This window comes from Danio aesculapii, chromosome 13 (assembly GCF_903798145.1).
Source record: "Danio aesculapii chromosome 13, fDanAes4.1, whole genome shotgun sequence".
NCBI classification, from domain to species: Eukaryota; Metazoa; Chordata; class Actinopteri; order Cypriniformes; family Danionidae; genus Danio; species Danio aesculapii.
The window spans coordinates 14,283,780-14,303,474 of record NC_079447.1 but is presented as its reverse complement, the minus strand read 5'-3'; the positions used below and the strand labels follow the sequence as shown (position 1 = coordinate 14,303,474).

At 32.5% G+C, this 19,695-nt stretch overlaps 1 protein-coding gene across 3 annotated transcripts in view; it reads left to right on the top strand.

Moving 5' to 3' along the window:
- The window catches only part of LOC130239871 (collagen alpha-1(XIX) chain), a 278,893-nt gene that overhangs the window by 173,217 nt on the left and 85,981 nt on the right, over positions 1-19,695 (top strand). For 2 of the 3 annotated variants that reach the window (XM_056471226.1, XM_056471225.1), the window contains 9 exons: positions 487-549; positions 659-703; positions 849-890; positions 8,048-8,084; positions 11,010-11,056; positions 11,382-11,417; positions 12,012-12,047; positions 12,519-12,572; positions 18,969-19,022. In XM_056471226.1, the coding sequence (XP_056327201.1) occupies positions 487-549; positions 659-703; positions 849-890; positions 8,048-8,084; positions 11,010-11,056; positions 11,382-11,417; positions 12,012-12,047; positions 12,519-12,572; positions 18,969-19,022 (414 nt within the window). The remainder of the gene's footprint in view (positions 1-486; positions 550-658; positions 704-848; positions 891-8,047; positions 8,085-11,009; positions 11,057-11,381; positions 11,418-12,011; positions 12,048-12,518; positions 12,573-18,968; positions 19,023-19,695) is intronic. The other variant, XM_056471224.1, reaches the window with a different exon arrangement.

Below are 19,695 nucleotides of genomic sequence, written 5' to 3'. Positions count from 1 at the left end.
AATTATTAGCCCCTTGAAGCAATTTTTTTTGATAGTCTACAGAACAAACCAGCATTATACAATAACTTGCCTAATTACCCTAACCTGCCTAGTTAACCTAATTAACCTAGTTAAGCCTTAATGTCACTTTAAGCTGTATAGTGTCTTGAAAAATATCTAGTCAAATATTATTTACTGTCACCATGGCAAAGATAAACTAAATCAGTTATTAGAAATGAGTTATTAAAACTATTATGTTTAGAAATGTGTTGAAAAAAATCTCTCCGTTAAACAGAAATTGGGGAAAAAAATAAACAGGGGGGCTAATAATTCTAACTTCAACTGTAGTTTTATTTATTTATTTATTTATATATATTTATTTATTTATTTTATTTTTTTTTTAAATGGGATTTTAAATAAACCTTATAGCTTGTTAAAATTGTTACTGCTTGTTGATTCCCAACATTCTGCATGTCTGCATATGTTATGTTTGCTGTTGCTTTCCAGGGGATGAAGGGTGACCCGGGTGTTGCAGGAGAAAGGGGCCAGAAGGGCGATCAAGGTGATTCAGTATGTATCGCCTCACAGATCTGACCCAAAAACTCCATCACAGACACTGGATTTAGTGTTTATTTACCTGATCATACATCCGTCTCTCATTTCTCCTTTGGCTCTGCAGGGTTTGCCTGGCCTGGACGGAGCCGGTGGAATGAAGGGCCAGAAGGTGCGTAATGCATGTTTTATTTGTTAGTTTAGTGCATGTGTGCTGAAAGAAGATGGCTTTGTTCACTTGTTTGACAGATGCATCATTGACTACTGTAAATAACTCCAGCGGTTCATTCGATTCGCTCTTCTTTGTGTTTTTATAGGGTGAAGAAGGACCCAGAGGACCACCGGGCCCTGTGAGTGATGTACTGTTTCAGTCTGATCTTATGATACTTCAGATTTATCATACACACATGCGCACAGATTATACACATCATTGCGGAGCACGCAAACCGAAAGTTCAGCCTTCGTGTCATGAATAAAGAGACAACAAGACAATTCATCACCGGTAAAGAATTCAGTGGCAGTGCTGAAGGATTTATTTTGTAACGTTTGGTAACACTTTAGTTTGAGGACCTATTAGTGGTTTATTACCTGCCTACTATTAAGCTATTGGCTGTTTATTAGTACTTATAAAGTACATATTACACATGATGTTATGTTACTTTCATAATGCTATCAAAATACTGTATCTAAACCCAACTACTACCTTAATAATTATTAATAAACAGCAAATTGGGAGTTTATTGAGGCAGATGTTATTAAACTATAACATTTGCCTCAATAAACTCAATAAAATAGTCAATATAACATTTGCCTCAATAAAATTGTTATTAATAAGCAGCAATTAAGGTGTTTATTGAGGCAGATGTTCCAGTTTAGTAATATAAACGCCTAATTTGCTGCTTATTAATAGTTATTAAGATAGAAAATTAGGAGTTTATTGAGGCAGATGTTATAGTTTAGTATTATAAACGCCTAATTTGCTGTTTATTATTAGTTATTAAGGTAGCTAATTAGGAGTTTATTGAGGCAGATGTTATAGTTTAGTAATATGCAAACGCCTAATTTGCTGTTTATTATTAGTTATTAAGGTAGCTAATTAGGAGTTTATTGAGGCAGATGTTATAGTTTAGTAATATGTAAACGCCTAATTTGCTGTTTAATAATAGTTATTAAGGTAGCAAATTAGGAGTTTATTGAGGCAGATGTTATTAAACTATAACACTTTCCTCAATTAACTCAATATACAGTAGTCAAATAACATTTTCCTCAATAAAATAGTTGTTTATAAGCAGCAACATAGGAGTATAGTAAGGCAGATGTTATTAAACTAGAACATTTAAACTCAATAAAATGTCAATATAACATTTTCCTCAATAAAATAGTTATTAATAAGCAGCAAATTAGAAGTTTATTGAGGCAGATGTTATAGTTTAGTAATATAAACGCCTAATTTACTGCTTATTAATAGTTATTAAGGTAGAAAATTAGGAGTTTGAGGCAGATGTTACTAAACTATAACATTTGCTTCATTAAAATAGTTATTAATAAGCAGCAAATTAGGAGTTTATTGAGGCAGATGTTATAGTTTAGTACTATAAACGCCTAATTTACTGTTTATTATTAGTTATTAAGATATCAAATTAGGAGTTTGAGACAGACATTATTAAACTATAACATTTACTTCAATATACTCAATAACATAGTCAATATAGCATTGGCCCCAATAAAATACTTATTAATTAGAAGCAAATTAGGAGTTTATTGAGGCAGATGTTATAGTTTAGTAATATAAACGACTAATTTGCTCCTTATTAATAGTTACTAAGGTAGCAACTTTGGAGTTTATCGAGGCAGATGTTATTTATCTAGAACATTTTCCTCAAACTCAATAAAATAGTCAATACATAATTTGACTCAATAACATAGTTATTAATTAGCAGCAAATTAGGAGTTCATTGAGGCAAATGTTATAGTTTAATAACAAGAATTGTACACTGTTAAAAATATCTAATTAGAAGTTTCTGTATTTTAAGTGTTTCCTGTTTATTTACAGTTGTGAATTGCATTATGGGATGTTGATCTCTGCTCTGTCAACTTTTGATGTTGAAAATTCAACTCTACAGTTAAACAAAGTAACTTATATTGACATTTTAGTAGTTTAATATAATATGATATATAAGAAATAATATAAAAAAAGTCTGTAAAATTGCAGAAAATGTATTGGCAGTGTATTACAATGTTTTTATATCATAATATACAAAAATAAGCCAGGCATTATCACTTTAATCTATTAAAAATGTTAATACAAGCCACGTTTTTGAACTTTTCAAGATTTTAAAGTTGTTGGAGGAAAGATCAGGGTCATATGATGCAATTCAAAAGCAGAAATAAATGAGGGAAAAAAATTAACATTTTTAACAAGTTACCTTAAAATGTGAAAAAAGTGTGACCAAATTTGTTTTGAACAGTGTATTGGTACACATTCTAGTATAGGTCAATTTAGTACACAAATGAATTGAATAAATACTTGAATAATAATACTCCCAGCTAAAAATAAATGGTACATTCTTAAACTTTTAACGCACCATAAAACAAACATCTTGCTTCCACAACAACAAAACTTGCAGCTAGTACAAACTTATATGGCAAAGCTCTGAAGCATTTAACCAAACAAAAACCAAAACAAAGTAAACATAATAGAAAAACAGGCTAAATAGCTCTTTTAAATAGCTCTTAGATCATCAGATGTGAACACCATTTTAGAAGTTTAACTGCTAATGTGGGCAGATTTCCACAACACCACCAATCAAGCCAATGTACGTGTGCTTAACCCTACAAGTTGGTTTAATGGAATAACAACCTGAAAACACTGAAAAGTGCATCTAATCATCAAACCTTTTTAAACATGAGCTAAATGTTTAATCACACCTTTAGCCTGCAATCTTCTTTTTTGATGAGTGAAACCTACTTTGAATTGGAGTGGGGAACGCACTTAAGCACCAATCAAAACTTGACCTTACCTAACAGATGCAGAGAGGGAACTGAAAATGCTTTATAATTATTATTTAGCATTTTATTAGATAGTGTGACTCAATAATTTTAATTATATTGATTTAATCAAAAGCCAGTGAAATAGCCAGTGTATTTTTAAGATTTACAAAATATGTGCATGTCAGAAAAATGTAATAATGATGATAATAATAATAATAATAATAATAATAATAATAAAAATTATAATACTTTGTTTGAGAAATTCTAAAATAAAAATTAAAAGATTATTTCAACTGTTGATTTAGCATATTTTAGTACTATTGAGTAACTGTTGTAGTTTTTTGTTAATAGTTCTGAATTATTTATTTCATGTTAATCCAGAAAGACAAACAAAATGCGCTCAGGGGTAACTCAAATATTTGGTCAGTGCTCTTTGGGTAAGGGATTCATCAAAACAACAACAGAAATTAGTCCAAGGCACTTGGAAAATGTGGAAAATTTAAAAAGCCTTTATTTACATGGCTAAATCTAAAAAAAAAAAAACACTTTTTTTTATTTTTTTAAGATTTAGCCATGTGAATAGAGGCTTTGGAAATTTTCCACATTTTCCGAGTGCCTTGAACTAATTTCTGTTGTTATTTATTTCATGTGTTTGTTTGTTTTAATAAATAAATAAATATATATTATAATTATAGTGTATTTATAATATTTAAAAAATATGTTTGCGTAAAAAAATCTGTAATATTTAGGTTACTAGTTTTTAGTATGTTAAGAAACTGCTTTAGTTTTAATAGTTTAAATCAGTATTTATTGTTTTTTTATTTGTTAGTTTATTAATTAATACTTATTCAAAAAATTTTATCTAAAGTTTTAATTTGGTCGAGTGTCTTATTTAAAAAAAAAAAATTTTAATTATGTGATTTTAATTGGAACTACAAAAAATATCAAACCATACGAGTAGTGTTTGTCTGCAGACTGCAAGACAGGGGCGTAACTTGTAGTGGAGACGTAACATGATCTACATGTCAAAACTATGTCGTCGGCAAGATAAGATGACACTAGACCCATCAGTTATTAACATCTACACTACCTGACAAAAGTCTTGTCGTCGATCCCAGTTGTAAGAACAACAAATAATAACTTGACTTGTAGATGATCATTTGGTATCAGAAGTGGCTTTTATGAAAGACAAAGGCCTCTAGATTACACTTATTTTACCCAAATAAAATATGATCATGCCTTGATTTTAATGATTTAATTAGGTCAGTAAGGTTTGACTTTGCTTAGACAAAAGTCTTGTCACTTAACAGAAATAATGTACAGTATAGAATATAAAGTCATGGTGCAGTGGAAAAAGAATTAATATTGTGTATGACTCCCATGAGCTTGGAGGACTGTATCCATACATCTCTGCAATGTCTGAAATAACCTATTAATAAAGTCATCTGGAATGGCAAAGAAAGCGTTCTTGCAGGACTCCCATAGTTCATCAAGATTCGTTGGATTCATCTTTATTGCCTCCTCCTTTGTCTTACCCCAGACATGCTCAATAATGTTCATGTCTGGTGAATGGGATCTCGATAACTGCAAGCCACACCTCTAACTTACTGCAAGTTACACCCTGTTCATGTTACAGCCCTCTTTTGCAGTCCACAGACAGATACACTTGAACCATACTGAAATCATGACATGTGGAACTGTTTCATTGCACCCCTGCTTAATTGCAAATTTTATTATTAAAATCCCTATTAACATTAATGGTAATGTAAGAGGGCAGGTTAGTGCCTATACATGTTTTTTTTTAATCCCAAAATTCTAGCCATGACTTGCATTTTTTACGAACCATCTAATCGTCTTTAACGTTTTACTAAAGTAACCCAGATCTTGAAATGGAGTAAATTAACAGCCCTTTTTCATTTTTTAGGTGAACTGTCACTTTAAGCAGCATCAGTAAGATCTTTCCCGCTATCGTCAGTGGAGAATTTAGTGCATCAGTGCTTCATCTGACTGCTGACTGGTCACTAATAAGAAAACCTAAGAGAGCTGGGAAGCCGAAAGCTTTTTTGGTCGCACTTAGCAAGAAATTTGCAGGTTTGGAACAGCATCGCTGGTGTCAATTAAATCAAAAGGGAGAGACGAAAGGTGCGATTTGACAGCAGGGCACAAAATCAATTGATGCTGCCTGCTGTGTGAATCTCTGGCTAAATGGGAAAAGCGAGATGACGGTGCCCCTTTTAAACCAATTTACAAAGATTCATGAAGCCAAGAAGACTAAAGAATCCAATGGCGCTTTTTTTTGTTCTGAAACAGCTCATTACGATGATGGCTGACTCGAATGCGAACCTGCTTTTAGGAGTTTGATTATTCCCTCTTCAGTTTGTCATTTGATTGTAGCTGGCTCTCAATGGAGCATGTTGTTTAGAGCTGGTTTTCTTTTAATTAAGGATGAGTAATTCATGTTTTCTTTCTCGCTTTCTCTTTTTTTGCCTGTCCAAGAAAAGAAAATCTTTGAACAACTATAACCTAAATCCTGTTTCAAGATTTTAATTACATTCTAGCTCATTGTTAAATGGTAATTAGCTGTTCAGACCAAAGTGAGCCAATGTGTGTGCGCGCGAGTGTGTGTGTGGTTGTGCTCAGTGCATTTTGTGGAAAAAATAGAAACTTTGTTTTGTGATAATGAAACCCAGTGAGCTGCGTGCATAATATTGTAGTTGCATTTAAAAATGTAAATAATAATAATAACAATAATAATAATAATGGTTCCTTCATTTATGCATCACTTATGTAATAAAGGTAATCCCATAATGATTTGTGGTAAAAAAAAGTTTACAATAACAGTCACAATGAGGTGTTTACAATGAGGTTTCATTAGTTCGTTCTTTTAGGTTTCTTTATGTTAGTTAATACATTAACTAATAATGAACAATGCTTGTACAGCATTTACTGATCATAGTTCAGCTTTTACTAATCATTATTAAAATCCAAAATCATGCTTGTTAACTATAATAAGGGAGTCGAGGTGCAACAGAGGTGAGGGTCCAAATGCAGTTTATTTACAATTTAGTCAGGCAGGCTTTGGTCAAAGCAGGAGCAAATGGTATCATCAGGGTAACCCAAAGGCAAAGTTGTGGTCACAGGCAAAGAGGTCGATACAGGTGACAAAACAACATAATCATGGAACAAAAGAAGGCTCAGAAAACACTGCAAGGCTAGATAATAGAATGCTTTGAAATGTTACAGCTAACAAGACTCAGCAATGTGTGTGAGGAAGTGAGGTGTATACATAGTTCATAGTCAGTCTACATGAGCTACAGCTGTGTGGAAGAAGTTAGGGGTCATCCGGAACTTGTGTGTGAGTGAGGTACTATATTAACTATTAATAAACTGGTAATTAGTAGTTTATTAAGCTAGTAGTGTTAGTTAATGGTTTGTTAATGCTGTAAATTCAGTCACTTTATTTGGATGGTCCGTTTGTTGAATTTTGGTTACATTGCATCTACATGCCAACTAATTCTCATTAGATTATAAGTAGACCATGAGGTTAGGTGTTAGGGTTAGTGTAAGTTGACATGTATTTTTGAAGTTTCTTTAAAGCCAGTTAATGTCTGTTAAAGGAGCAGTATCAACAGATATTTAGCAGATAGTCTACAAATACTCAAATGGACCATCAAAATAAAGTGTTACTGTAAATTCTGACCTAAACTAAAGTGTTGCATTTTTAATAGCTAATTTAAAATGATTTTACACAATATTTATGTGCACCATTTTGTTTGAAATGAGTCACTTGAGGTGTCTTTTCACTTATGATGTAATCTTACAGTAATAGGCCATTCTCTCTGCAGAGGCTATAGAAAAGAACAAGACAGCTCACCAGGTTTAAGGCAAGCATTAATTCCAAAAAATACTAAATCAATTAAACAAAATCCTCATATTCACTCTTTAGCCCAACTTAGTCTTAAAGCTCCATCAGGCCTCCTGTTGTTTCATCTTTATTCATAGACTTTACACAGTTTAAAACAGTAGATGGATCCAACAAAACAATCCTTCAGCACCGCTGACTGAAAGCCGTCAGATTGACTGACAGACTATTAGACCTGCTGGTGTCTAATGGCTAAATGGAGAAAGCCATGAAGCAGATTGAGAGTCTGACTGATGCCTGAAGAGGCTCTGTTTTCTGGGCTCTTGCCACAGTAAAAGGCTCTTGCCATTTTAAATGTCATAAGCCCTGGATTAATGCTAATCTTTTGCGTCGAGGCCGTCCAGACGGTTGAGAGAGAGCAAGATGAAGCTTCTGTTTCCAATTGTGTGAAGATGCTGAGGTTATTACTGAAGTGGGATCTTAGAAAATGTTCAATCGTCAGGTCTTTAATTGGAATTCCTATGATGAATGTTGAAATCTTGAACAACTACTTTTATGTGTGGGTCCATTATAGTCCACAGTTTATTCAGTGACGCCTCGTATGGTCATTAATGTAACAGTCTCGCTTCAAATGAATATTAAAGATGTCTTTTCTTCATTTAGGTCATGACAGCACATGGATTGAGGCTTTCTGGACCTGTAAGTTGAAATGTTAGGCTTTTCATTACATTTACTGTACATGCACTGTGAAAAAATGTATGTTAAGTAACAGTTTTTGTATGTTGAGATTCACTGGTGTTTTTTGTTTATTTCTGATTATGAAGTGCATTATGGTACCTTTACATCCGCTCTGTCAAATTTTGATTTAAAAAAATTCAACTCTGCAGTTGAATAAAGTGGCATTTTATTAGTTTGAAACAATATATTGTAAAAGAAGTCTGTAAAATAACAGAAAAGTTACTGGCAGTTTATTACCAGGTTTTGTACCATACTTGACAACACTTTCAACTATTAACAATGACAAAAGAGTCACTTTCTTAAACAAACTTGCCGGAGGACAAATCAAGGTCTCATAGTGCAGTTTAAAAACTGAAATAAACAACAACAACAAAAACAATAAAAAAAGATGAATCACAACTGTTACGACTTTAAAGTTTAGCTCTAGGGGTTAACATTTTGATGTGACAGTGAGTTGGTGGCAAAATAGCAAGACGACAACCAAATAATGCAAAAAAAAAGTGAATTTATTTACAAAAGTGAGAAGTCAAACAGCAAAAACATTATGTACAAGTTGAAATCTCACAAAAGAAAACAAATCAATTAATGTGTGTTATTAAAGGGGGAAAGAGATTTACAAGGGGTGCCAAATAAAAGAAGCAATATAACAAAAACCCCAAAGCTAGCTGAAAATTACTCTCTAAACTACCTAATAAAAAATAAATAAACAAAACATCTTCAGCATTTATATCTAATACTACACTTCTAACAAAAAGATGTGTATAAAACTTAAAGCTAGTGGCGCTCACTTCTAAACTAGTGTTTTTAGACAGTGGAGTTTCCTACGCGTTCCAAGGTGTATGTCACGAGACATCTAAACTCCTCGCTTCCCAGGGGAATTCACACACCAAAGATCAGGCATGGTGAAATACGCACGTACAAGATGGTAACAGTGCACCAAAACTGAAACAAGAATAAAATCAAACTCTAAAGTCACACCAACAAAAGGCAAGCAAGACAAAGGCAAGAGAACGAGCTTCCCCGCTCGCGTCCCTTTAACCTTTAGGCTTCCTATCTGATTAGCAGCGAAATTCAAAACAATTAGACATTTTTTTCAGTGTGAAATTGTGTTTTCAATGCCATTTTGTAATTATGTAATATTTAAAATAGTTATTTTAAATCTGTATTTTTTTCTTAGCATTAGCTTTTTTTAATGTTATTTTTCTAACGCAAATCTATAATTTAAAAATGAACAGTTATTTATATAAAAGTGAAGAAATCAGTAAAAAAAAAACATATATATTCTATTTACAGCTAATATACAGCTACACATATACAGTTGAAGTCAGAATTATTAGCCCCCCTGAATTATTAGCCCTCTTGAATTATTAGCCACCCTGTTTATTTTTTCCCCAATTTCTGTTTTTAACGGAGAGAACATTTTTTCAACACATTTCTAAACATAATAGTTTTAATAACTCATAACTGATTTATTTTATCTTTGCCATGATGACAGTAAAAAATATTTGACTAGATATTTTTCAAGACACTTCTTTACAGCTTAAAGTGACATTTAAAGGCTTAACGAGGTTAATTAGGTTAACTAGGCAGGTTAGGGTAATTAGGCAAATTATTGTATAATGATGGTTTGTTCTGTAGACTATCGAAAAAATATAGCTTAAAGGGGCTAATAATTTTGACCTTAAAGTGTTTTTTTTTTTTTTTTAATGTTAAAAACCGCTTTGATTCTAGCCGAAATAAAACAAATAAGACTTTCTCCAGAAGAAAAAATATTATTAGACATACTGTGAAAATTTCCTTGCTCTCATTATTTGGGAAATATTTTATATATATATATATATATATATATATATATATATATATATATATATATATATTCACCTTAGAATTATAAGGTTCTATCTGACATTTTTGTCAAAATTGAGTTATTGACATATTCTTATTAAATGACAACTTATTTACTTTGTGGGATGTTTTTTATTGTTGGAAGTTGTTTACATTTTAAGACTTTTTATTTAAAAAAAAAAACAAATGTTACACACGTATATGGAATATATATATATATATATGTATGTATGTACAGTATGTATGTATGTATGTATGTATGTATGTATGTATGTATGTATGTGTATATATATATATATATATATATATATATATATATATATATATATATATATATATATATATATATATATATATATATATGGAATGCAAAAATATTGAAGCTCAATATCTCAAAATCATTCAGAACGTAGATAGAACCTTATATCGCTATATAAGATGACGAGATTCTCTAGTGTAATATCTAAAGTGTGACAAAACTGGTGATTTTGCTGACATTTTGAGATTATAAGGCTGAACGGCATGAAATGCCATTAGTCTAGAGACATTACCTAGTATTTCTCTGTTGCAATCAGGATACTAGTTTGCAGTAACGAAAACAGAAGACTCGTTAGAAACAGATGGCCAACCAAAAAGTAACTCAGGGTTATACAAAGAGTGGCCAACACAAAATACATACATTCCTGATATGAGATTCACATCTCACACTCAATAAACTACAATTACTATGGTATAAATACAGCATTACAACATACAGAAGAGAGAAATTCAGACTTAGAAAGTCACTTACCAGTTTAATAATGATTGTTACTGTTTTTTTCATTATAAAACATACAATTTTTTTTTTAAAGTTTTTTTTAAGGATGTTTCAAATTCAATTTCTGGTTTAATTAGCATGTAATAGTGCATTTAAAAATATTTTCAGTCATATGAGCTGTTATAATAGCATACAGTAGTCAGTTGAAATATAACCATGCATACCCTTGATGAATAACTTCTATGCATGATTTAGTTTTTTCTTCTCTTTTTTCTCTCATCCATGAGGGGGAAGGAAGTGAGAAAGGCCAGAAAGGAGAGAAAGGAGGCCAGGTTAGTAAACAAACATTAATATTATCATGGATCCACAACAGTTTGTAAGATCTTATGTTGTAAGACTTCTGTTGACTGTTTTGGTCGCATTGTCTATGAAAAAAAATGTAATGATTACAATGGACAGCAAGTCGAACACATACTGACTGATCTGACAGATGTTAGTAGAGTCACAAAAAGGTTTTAAAGGAGGGGCTCAATGGTATTGAAAGCACGGACACACAAAATGGTGTTTTTTGACCTTGATAGTCTGTTGTTCCACTGTGGGTTCTTTTAAAAATGAGATTTTGTACATTGTGGTCAGCATTTGCTCTTGTTTCTCCAGGGTGAAAAAGGGGCTGATGGATCACAAGGTCTACAGGTATGTAATAAAACACAATCTGAAAAAAAAAAATGTATTGACCATTTAGTGTGCTTTATTAATTTGTTTGTGTCATATATGCATTGCAGTCAACAGGTTTTTAACTTGTACAGCAAATGTAATTTCTCAAATTTTCTCTTAGTAATAATAAACTGTTAATAATTATTGCAATTATACAATTATAATTTTATTATGTGTGCTTCTGTTTTACTTAAATTGTGTATTTTAGTTTTTATAAAAATTTAATACAATTGTCTGTAATACAAATTTTATTTTATTTTATTCTATTTTATTTTAATTAATTTAATTAATTTATTTATTTATTTTATTTTATTTTATTTTATTTTATTTTATTTTATTTTATTTTATTTTATTTTATTTTATTTTATTTTATTTTATTTTATTTTATTTTATTTTATTTTATTTTAGCCCGGGTCTCCTGGTAAAATCAGCATTACCCTTTTCAAATGAAATGATGCAAATTTATTCTGAAATGTTCTAGAAAATGGGCCCAGTTTCTGAAAAAGACTGCTTTTTCTCTTTCCCTTTCTTCTGCTTCTACTTACTCTTTTTTTTTTTTTACCTCTCATAAAGGGCGCTGCTGGACTGACAGGTCCACCAGGACTTGAGGTATGAACTTCCGTCTCCATAAAGCTCATTTCTGACATCTTGTGTGATTTAACCAGAACAGAAAGAGCATTAAAGTCTTTCCACTGTAGCATGAAGCGAATATTGTTGCGCCTGTCAACATGCTTGAAACAGCAAGAAAGCAGTTTTTCACAAATCCTGCTGGTTAAGTGACCAGTTCCTGAAACTGGGTTAAGTAGGTTGTGTCGTTCTAACCAAGGTCACAAAAAGCATCTGATTGTGGGCTTTTATTAGTCTCAGAAAACTCCAAATGCTACTATTTGATTCTAGAATAAACTCGAGTAGCTGAAGCTTTCAGAGCATGTTTTCACCTATTCTCTTTGTCAGAGTAAGGCACAAACCAATTTCGCATTTTCCACACATTTCAACTAGTGACGCAGAGTTTGACCTGAAATAAGGTCACAATGCTCAATTGAAGAGATTTCAACATGTTTTTGTTTTGTTTCTTCACAGGGAAAAGTGGGTCCACCAGGTCCTGTTGGTCCCCGTGGTCTTACAGGAGATCCGGTAAGTATAATTAGTAATGTTTAATTGGGGAAATGTTTATTCTAATTCTAATTTTATTTCATGTAATTACGTAAAATAAATTGTTGCGATTATTACCGATGTCCAAATATTATCTTAAATATCAATATTGAGGGCCAGTTAATGGGATAGTTCACCCAAATATGAAAATTCTTTTAGTCAGAATCCAGAACCCAAGTATCTTGCTTCTGTTCTTCTTTTACCAAAAAAAGATATTTTGAAGAATGTTGAGATGTCTGGTTGCCATAGATAGATAGAATGTTGTTTGTTCATCTTCGGATCACAATTTAAAATATGTTAGGTGAAATCCAAGAGTTCTCAAACCCTCCATAAGCAGAAATTGTCAGATTTTAGAAGTCCAGAAAAAGAACTAAAAACACTGTCAAAACTGACAATGGTCAAACTGTAATCATACTAAGGTACAAGAACTTTTTTTGGCTCACAAGTTTTGTAAAACCTGTAAAACAATGTTCATTAGATGATTAAAATGTTCTTCAAACTAATAAAAATGTATCTTTTAACAACTGTTCACTGAAAAATCTGTTGAGGAAGTTCTTATATAGCAAATTAATAATAGTTTTCATAGTTTGAAGATCCTTTTTTTCCACCACGAAAAACCTATTGTACATTGGAAAGGTTCTTCACGGAACAGTAGCAGGGTGTCCACAGGGTATTCTAAAGTTTTAAATTATAAAAACAGAATTTTAGGCCTTAAAAAGCCTTTAATTAATTGAAATATTGTGTTGTAGGTCTTACATAAATTTTTAAAAGGTCTTAAATTTCCTTTGTTCATGTAAAGCTACCCAGTCTGGCCAACATCCATACAATGACTTGCAATCCATTTATTTCAATCCAAAACCAAGTATTTATGTAAAAATTACATTTTTAACTCTATTTACCATAATGGTTTAATTATTTTCCTTGCTATAGGATTTGTTTATTAAAAACAGTTTATTTACTGCTGAGGACACTAACCTGTACAGACTGTTGTGCATAAATTTAGTTTATTATAGTTTTTAAAACATTTCTCCATTTTTCTTTGTTTAAGAAAGCTTACAGTGGGGAAATTAAGTATTGAACATGTCACCATTTTTCTTAGAAAACATATTCACAAAGGTGCTGTTGACTTGAAATTTTCACAAATGAAGTTATGTGTAATACAATAAAATAAAATGGCACAGGGAAATGCACATGAAGAAAGGGAGGTGTAGAAAGGCAGTAAAAGCCCAGACTGCAGCGGAAATCTCTCAGTAGTTTTCAGCAACCCTCTGCCCTTTTTCACTGTAAATGAATATTAGCTGCTTCAGTCCAACATCTACATTATAGCAGGATGATGAAGATGAAACCAGGGTGGACATTTCAGCAAGACAAAGATCCAAAACACAGCCATGGTAACCATCATCATGGGGACATTGCATTTTGTTAGTAAATTAAAATAGTGTTGACATCAGAGCCTAACGTCAGGCCAACGTCAGTGTTTAACATCCAACTTAAAATTAACCAAATATCAACGTCTAATGATGTTACAGCTTGACGTTGTGTGGACGTTACTACTATGACGTCTATCAGACGTGGATTTTGGTTGCCATATACCTGACAAATAAATGTCAGTATTTGACGTCAATATGACAGTTTAAGATGTTGGCTCAACGTTGGATTTTGGCCAGTTTCTAACACAACCTAAAATCAACCAAATATCAACATCATTTGACATCGTTATTGGACATCAATATAACATCCTCCTTAGACGCTGGCTAGACATTGAATTTTTGTCACATGACTTCACAACCTAAATCTAGCATAAAATTAACGTCTTAGGACGTTGTGTCCCTGCTGGGCAATAACTAGACGCACTACAGAATGTTACATGTACACAGATACACAAATTACATGTAAATGCATCAGCTTTTTACTGCTTAAAACTCACTATTCTCTACTCTTGAGTTCTTTTGGAAGAGTTACCTTTTACTCATACTGTACTAGTAATATTTACAACAGATACTTTTACTCGCACTACATTTTAGGCAAGTAATGGTACTTTTACTTAAGTATGATTTCTCAGTGCTCTTTCCACTACTGCACGTAACCAATATTTCAGATTTGTTTTTTTTTTAATGTTTGTATTATTTGGGTTTTTACCAAAATCTAGTTCAATTCCATGTCAACACCTCCTTTAGAAGTAATATTTCCAGGAACATGATGTATCCAATACTTATTTTCCCTGCTGTATGTTGAAAAAAAGTGTATGTAAACAACTAGAGCTTGCTTATTTTACACATCATTTAAAATATGTTCTTAAGAAATAAGTAAATTATCTTTTTTATTTTTTGATATGCAAGTAAAAATCTTTTCCATCTGAGCCATTTGAAAGAAATCCTTAGTGCTTAGCCCAGTTTAAGTCCGAAATTTCATTAATGGTCTTAAAATGTCTTTAAAAGTTTAACTTGGTGAAACCTGCAAAAACCTTGAAAAGGTGCATGAATATTTTTTACTAAAACAAAAAATCTCTTCTATGGCTTTACTGTGAAAACCTTTTATGGGTTCTTCGTGGCACCTTTATTTTTTAATATTGTTGAGATTTAAAGATGAATCTTTTGATGACAGCCTAACGGCAACATAGCAACACAGGAAACACTCATTAGAATGTCCTTGCCACCAAAAAGCAATGCTCTGGCAACACCTCAGCGTAATGATGTTGAGTCATACACCAAAACATAGAGTATTATTTTAATCCAGCTTTCCACGTCCATTTAGTTTTCCCACTCATTTTGCTCACACAGAAGAAGACAATGCACGTATAAATAACAAAGGAGAGAAGAATGAGGCTGCGGAGCTGTAAATTGTTGCACAGACAATCAGCAATCAATCGGTAATCTGGAAATTAATTTGCAGGGACGGGTACATCTGAGTTCTCTACGTGTGGCAGGAAAACGCATCAGCATCACAATCTGTTCTCTGCACCTGCTTCTGCTAACAAGCATCTGCCTGTATTCCAGGAAGACACTGCAATATAAGGAGCAAACCACAAGCGAAGAGCACTGTTCATTTTAACAACTAATTAAGATTTAGTTTTAGACTTTTGACTAAAATGCTGTTAGTTTTAGTCATATCTTAGACTAAATTGTTTTAGTTCGCTACTCTAGAACTGTCGATTAAAGATTAGATTAAATTCAACTTCATTTTTATTAAAGTACAAGGCAACGAAATGCCATATTAATGCCATATTAACTATGAACAGAGATTTACATTAGATGAATGGTATGCAGTTAGATATGAATGCAATTACAAATGTATATGTGCAATGGGTATGTACAATTCAAGATGAATTAGTGCAATGTAGTGCAATAAATATGTTCAATTTTAATTGTGCAAATGTTAAATAATAAATAATGCAGTGTTTATGGGGAGTGTAAGTTATGAGGAGAGTGTGGGGGTGTATGAGGGGGGTGTAATGTGATGGGACGCTGACAAAGGAGATCCAAATGCAGGTTTATTCAACAGAATGGTCAAACAGATGTATGCAGGCAATTCAGAGTTGTGGTCATTAATCAGGCGCATGGTCAAAAGGCAGGCAGCAAACAGGAATAAAGAGTAAACAAACAAAACAAAGCAAGGGTCAAAACCGGCAAGGCAAGGAAAACGCATTGTAAAGGTCACAATACAGTTAAACAAGACTCGTATTTAAGATGTGTGTGTACTGTATTTAAAGTCCATGTAATCAGTCCATTGCGATCCTCTGTGTGTGCGTGTAATCAAAGTGAAACAGGAACCGGTGTGTACAAAGTGCATGACAGAATATGTAGTCCATGTAATGGACTACAAATCCAGTCTGTTAGCGATCTGCAGCCATTAGATTGCTGACTATCATAATTGGGGGCAAAAGACTCTGTGGGGGGGTGTGGCTGGGGGGTGCTTCTTGATTTAAGAAATGTTAGATATTTGTACTAGAAACTACACATTTTTGCAGTATACTGTACTGTACTATATTAATTAGGTAACAAAAAATAAATGACTTTCCCTTTACCTTTTGTTTACTGTATATAGAGATATCTATGGAGACCCAGAAGGGACATGATGATGATGGGGGTGGGGGAATGGGTGGAAGACAAAAAAATGAGTGGAAGAAAAAAAACAGAGCGAGAGAAAAATATATATATTTTTAAGTTATTGCGTTCCCTTGTAAAACTGTTGGTTGACAAACACTTTCTGTTCATTTCATGAATGTCAACCCTCCTGTTTTTGCCGGGATTCTCCTGTATTATACTATTCAATCCCTCTATCATCATATTTTCCCATATTTCTGATTTATTTTTAATCTTGAAAGCATGTTAAAATAATATAAAAATGTCTGGATTCACTTTCTTTCCATTAAAGCTGTGCGTCGATCATCGCCTTTCATATGCAACTGAATGCATGTATAAGCACTGACTGACGGACGCGCTCCATATGATAAACTGATCCGAGATCAGCTTCCGTACACGCCATTTAAAGAGGAGCTAAAGTGCAGGACGCTTTGGGATTCTGGTGTGTGTTTAAGCAGACAAATACACTTAATATATGTAAACATGTCCGTCCTGCGTGTTTTATTTTAAACACAACTTTCAATTCTCACTTAAATAAGCACAAACATTTACTAAAGTAATCGAAGGCTTTCATTAAAGATCTGTGCAGTATTACAGAGACACCTCTGTTATCAAACAAAACAAAACTAAAATTTATTTGCTGCTCTTCACTTGTTTGATAAGGTGTTACTTTAAATGGCGTGAGAGGTTGCATATGAAGGGCGACAATTGCAGCTTTAATGGAAAGACAGTGAGGAAACAGGAGGGTTTACATGCATAAAATGAACAGGAAGTGTTTGTCGAATGACAGTTTTATGAGGGAACTTAAAAAATCTTTGCGAGTAAACGCAAAAATGTAAAAATATATATTTTTCTATCACAGATTTTTTTTTTCCCCACCCCTTCGTTTTCTTCCACCCATTTTTTTCCCCAACCACCACATCCTTCTAGGTGTAGTAGTATACACCAGTATATTCTAGTTTATTAAACATATACTTTTCTCATGGCAACAAAAAAACATATTTTTTGACACTGTACTATGGATAGTGGATATATTTGAAAATGGTGTTTTCAAGTCACAGCGTGGACTGAAAATAGAGACTTTCAAAGAGACAATGAGGCACTTTTATTTAATTTTAATTTTAGTGGTCAAGTTAGCTAAGATGGTGGATGACATTGTGCAGCAGTAGTTTTGGATGCTCTCCTTTTGGACTGCATTGTTAAAGATTAATGTCAGTTTGTACATGATTCAGATTGCTTTGCTTCAAAGCACACAGAATGTATATTTAGCTGTTTTGGCACATCTCCCAGTCTATAAACTTGCTCACTTTTGCAAATTTATATTTTACCCACAGCTACAAGAAAGTCCCTTTAAAAAAACTGCTTTTCCTCAATATACTGCTGTAACTTTTCAAAGAGTCAGAAGGTTAATAAATGCTTGCGGAAATGGCGCAAATTTATTTAGTCTTAACCTATATACAGTACAAACAAGCTGTCTGCGGGTGAAAATTTCAAAAACAACAAATTCACTTAAATATTGTGTTGTAGGTCTTAAATCCTTTTAAACAGGTTTGAATTTTCTTATGTCCATGTAAAGCAAATCAGGCCAACATCCATCCAATCACCAGCAATCCATCTCAAAACTTTTAACAAATGTTTTATTTATTAACTCTATTTACTAATATGGTTTAATTAGCTTCCTTTCAATAAAATTAGTTAAAGTTTATAGCTACCTGGTGAGGATACTTTTAGTTATTATAGTTTTTTTAAAGTGCTATACTAATAAAAATGTGTTATTATTATCATTCTTAAAGGCTTTAGCTTTCAGATGGAGTCATGTAAACTAGCAGAAAGTATAAAAAGGTTTCTGTATTTGCCTGGAAATCTGATCTTAGTTTAGAATACAACTGTGCATTGCCCAACTTAAAAAAGGATTTTAGTACCATTAGCATAATATTTAAAAGCAAAAGAGTAGGCAAAAGTAATCAACTTTAGTGTAATTTGTCAAAATGACAGACATCCTTCAGCTTTTTCCATATTTTCAAAAGAAAATTAAAATAAAGTCATGTCTCAGGGACGTGTTTCAATGTGTGCTCTTCTCCCACACATTGACTTTTTTAATGTTTAATAAACATCCAAAAAAATACTTGCTTACAGTTCAGATGTTCTTCTAACCTCCCTGTCATAGTTCTCATTGGGTATTTTACCAGATTGTCCCTCCTCATCATAGTTTTTGTCTCATTTCTGTGAGTGGCGAAAAATATTTGTCAACAAAATGAACACTGAAGTGAATGTGTGTTATCTCTGATTTTTCCAGGGCTCTGCCGGTCTGATAGGACTCCCTGGGAAAGATGGCATGAAAGGAGAAAAGGTACAGTACATGTCACTGTGACTGCATGTTTCTGATGTGGCATTTTCCATGTTTCAACATATGTTGAGGCACAAGGTTGTGTTCAGATGAACGGTTGTGCTTTGCTTGCACATTTCCAGAGTTTGCACCAGCTGTGAGCTGATAAACAGCTGGGTGCTGAAATAGTTTGAGGCGTCTCATAGAATTAATGCTTGGTTGTTATTTATTGGGTACTGTGGTAGTCAAAAATGTGACGTTTCTGTTTAGATATTGGTAAAACATAATAACTTGTGTTTCACATCATTTTTTAAATCATTTTATTAAAATCATTTTTGTTATTTAAAATATTTATATTAACAGAAATGAAATGTATGAAATTATTGGCTTACCATTTTGTATTAAATGACTACAATTTAAATTAGTACAATAATAAAACATTTTAAAAACACAACAAAATTACTAACACTTTCAAATGAAAAAGAAAATCTGAAATATAAAAATATAAAAACTAATTTATACAATAAAAAAATAAAATATTAACTTAATAATAGAAAATGAACACTGATTTTGATATTTCAAATGTAAGTTTTATGTAATTTAATGTGTGTATTTTATTATCATGTATTATATAAGTTATTACATGTACACTCACCGGCCACTTTACTAGGTACACCTTACTAGTACCGGGTTGGAC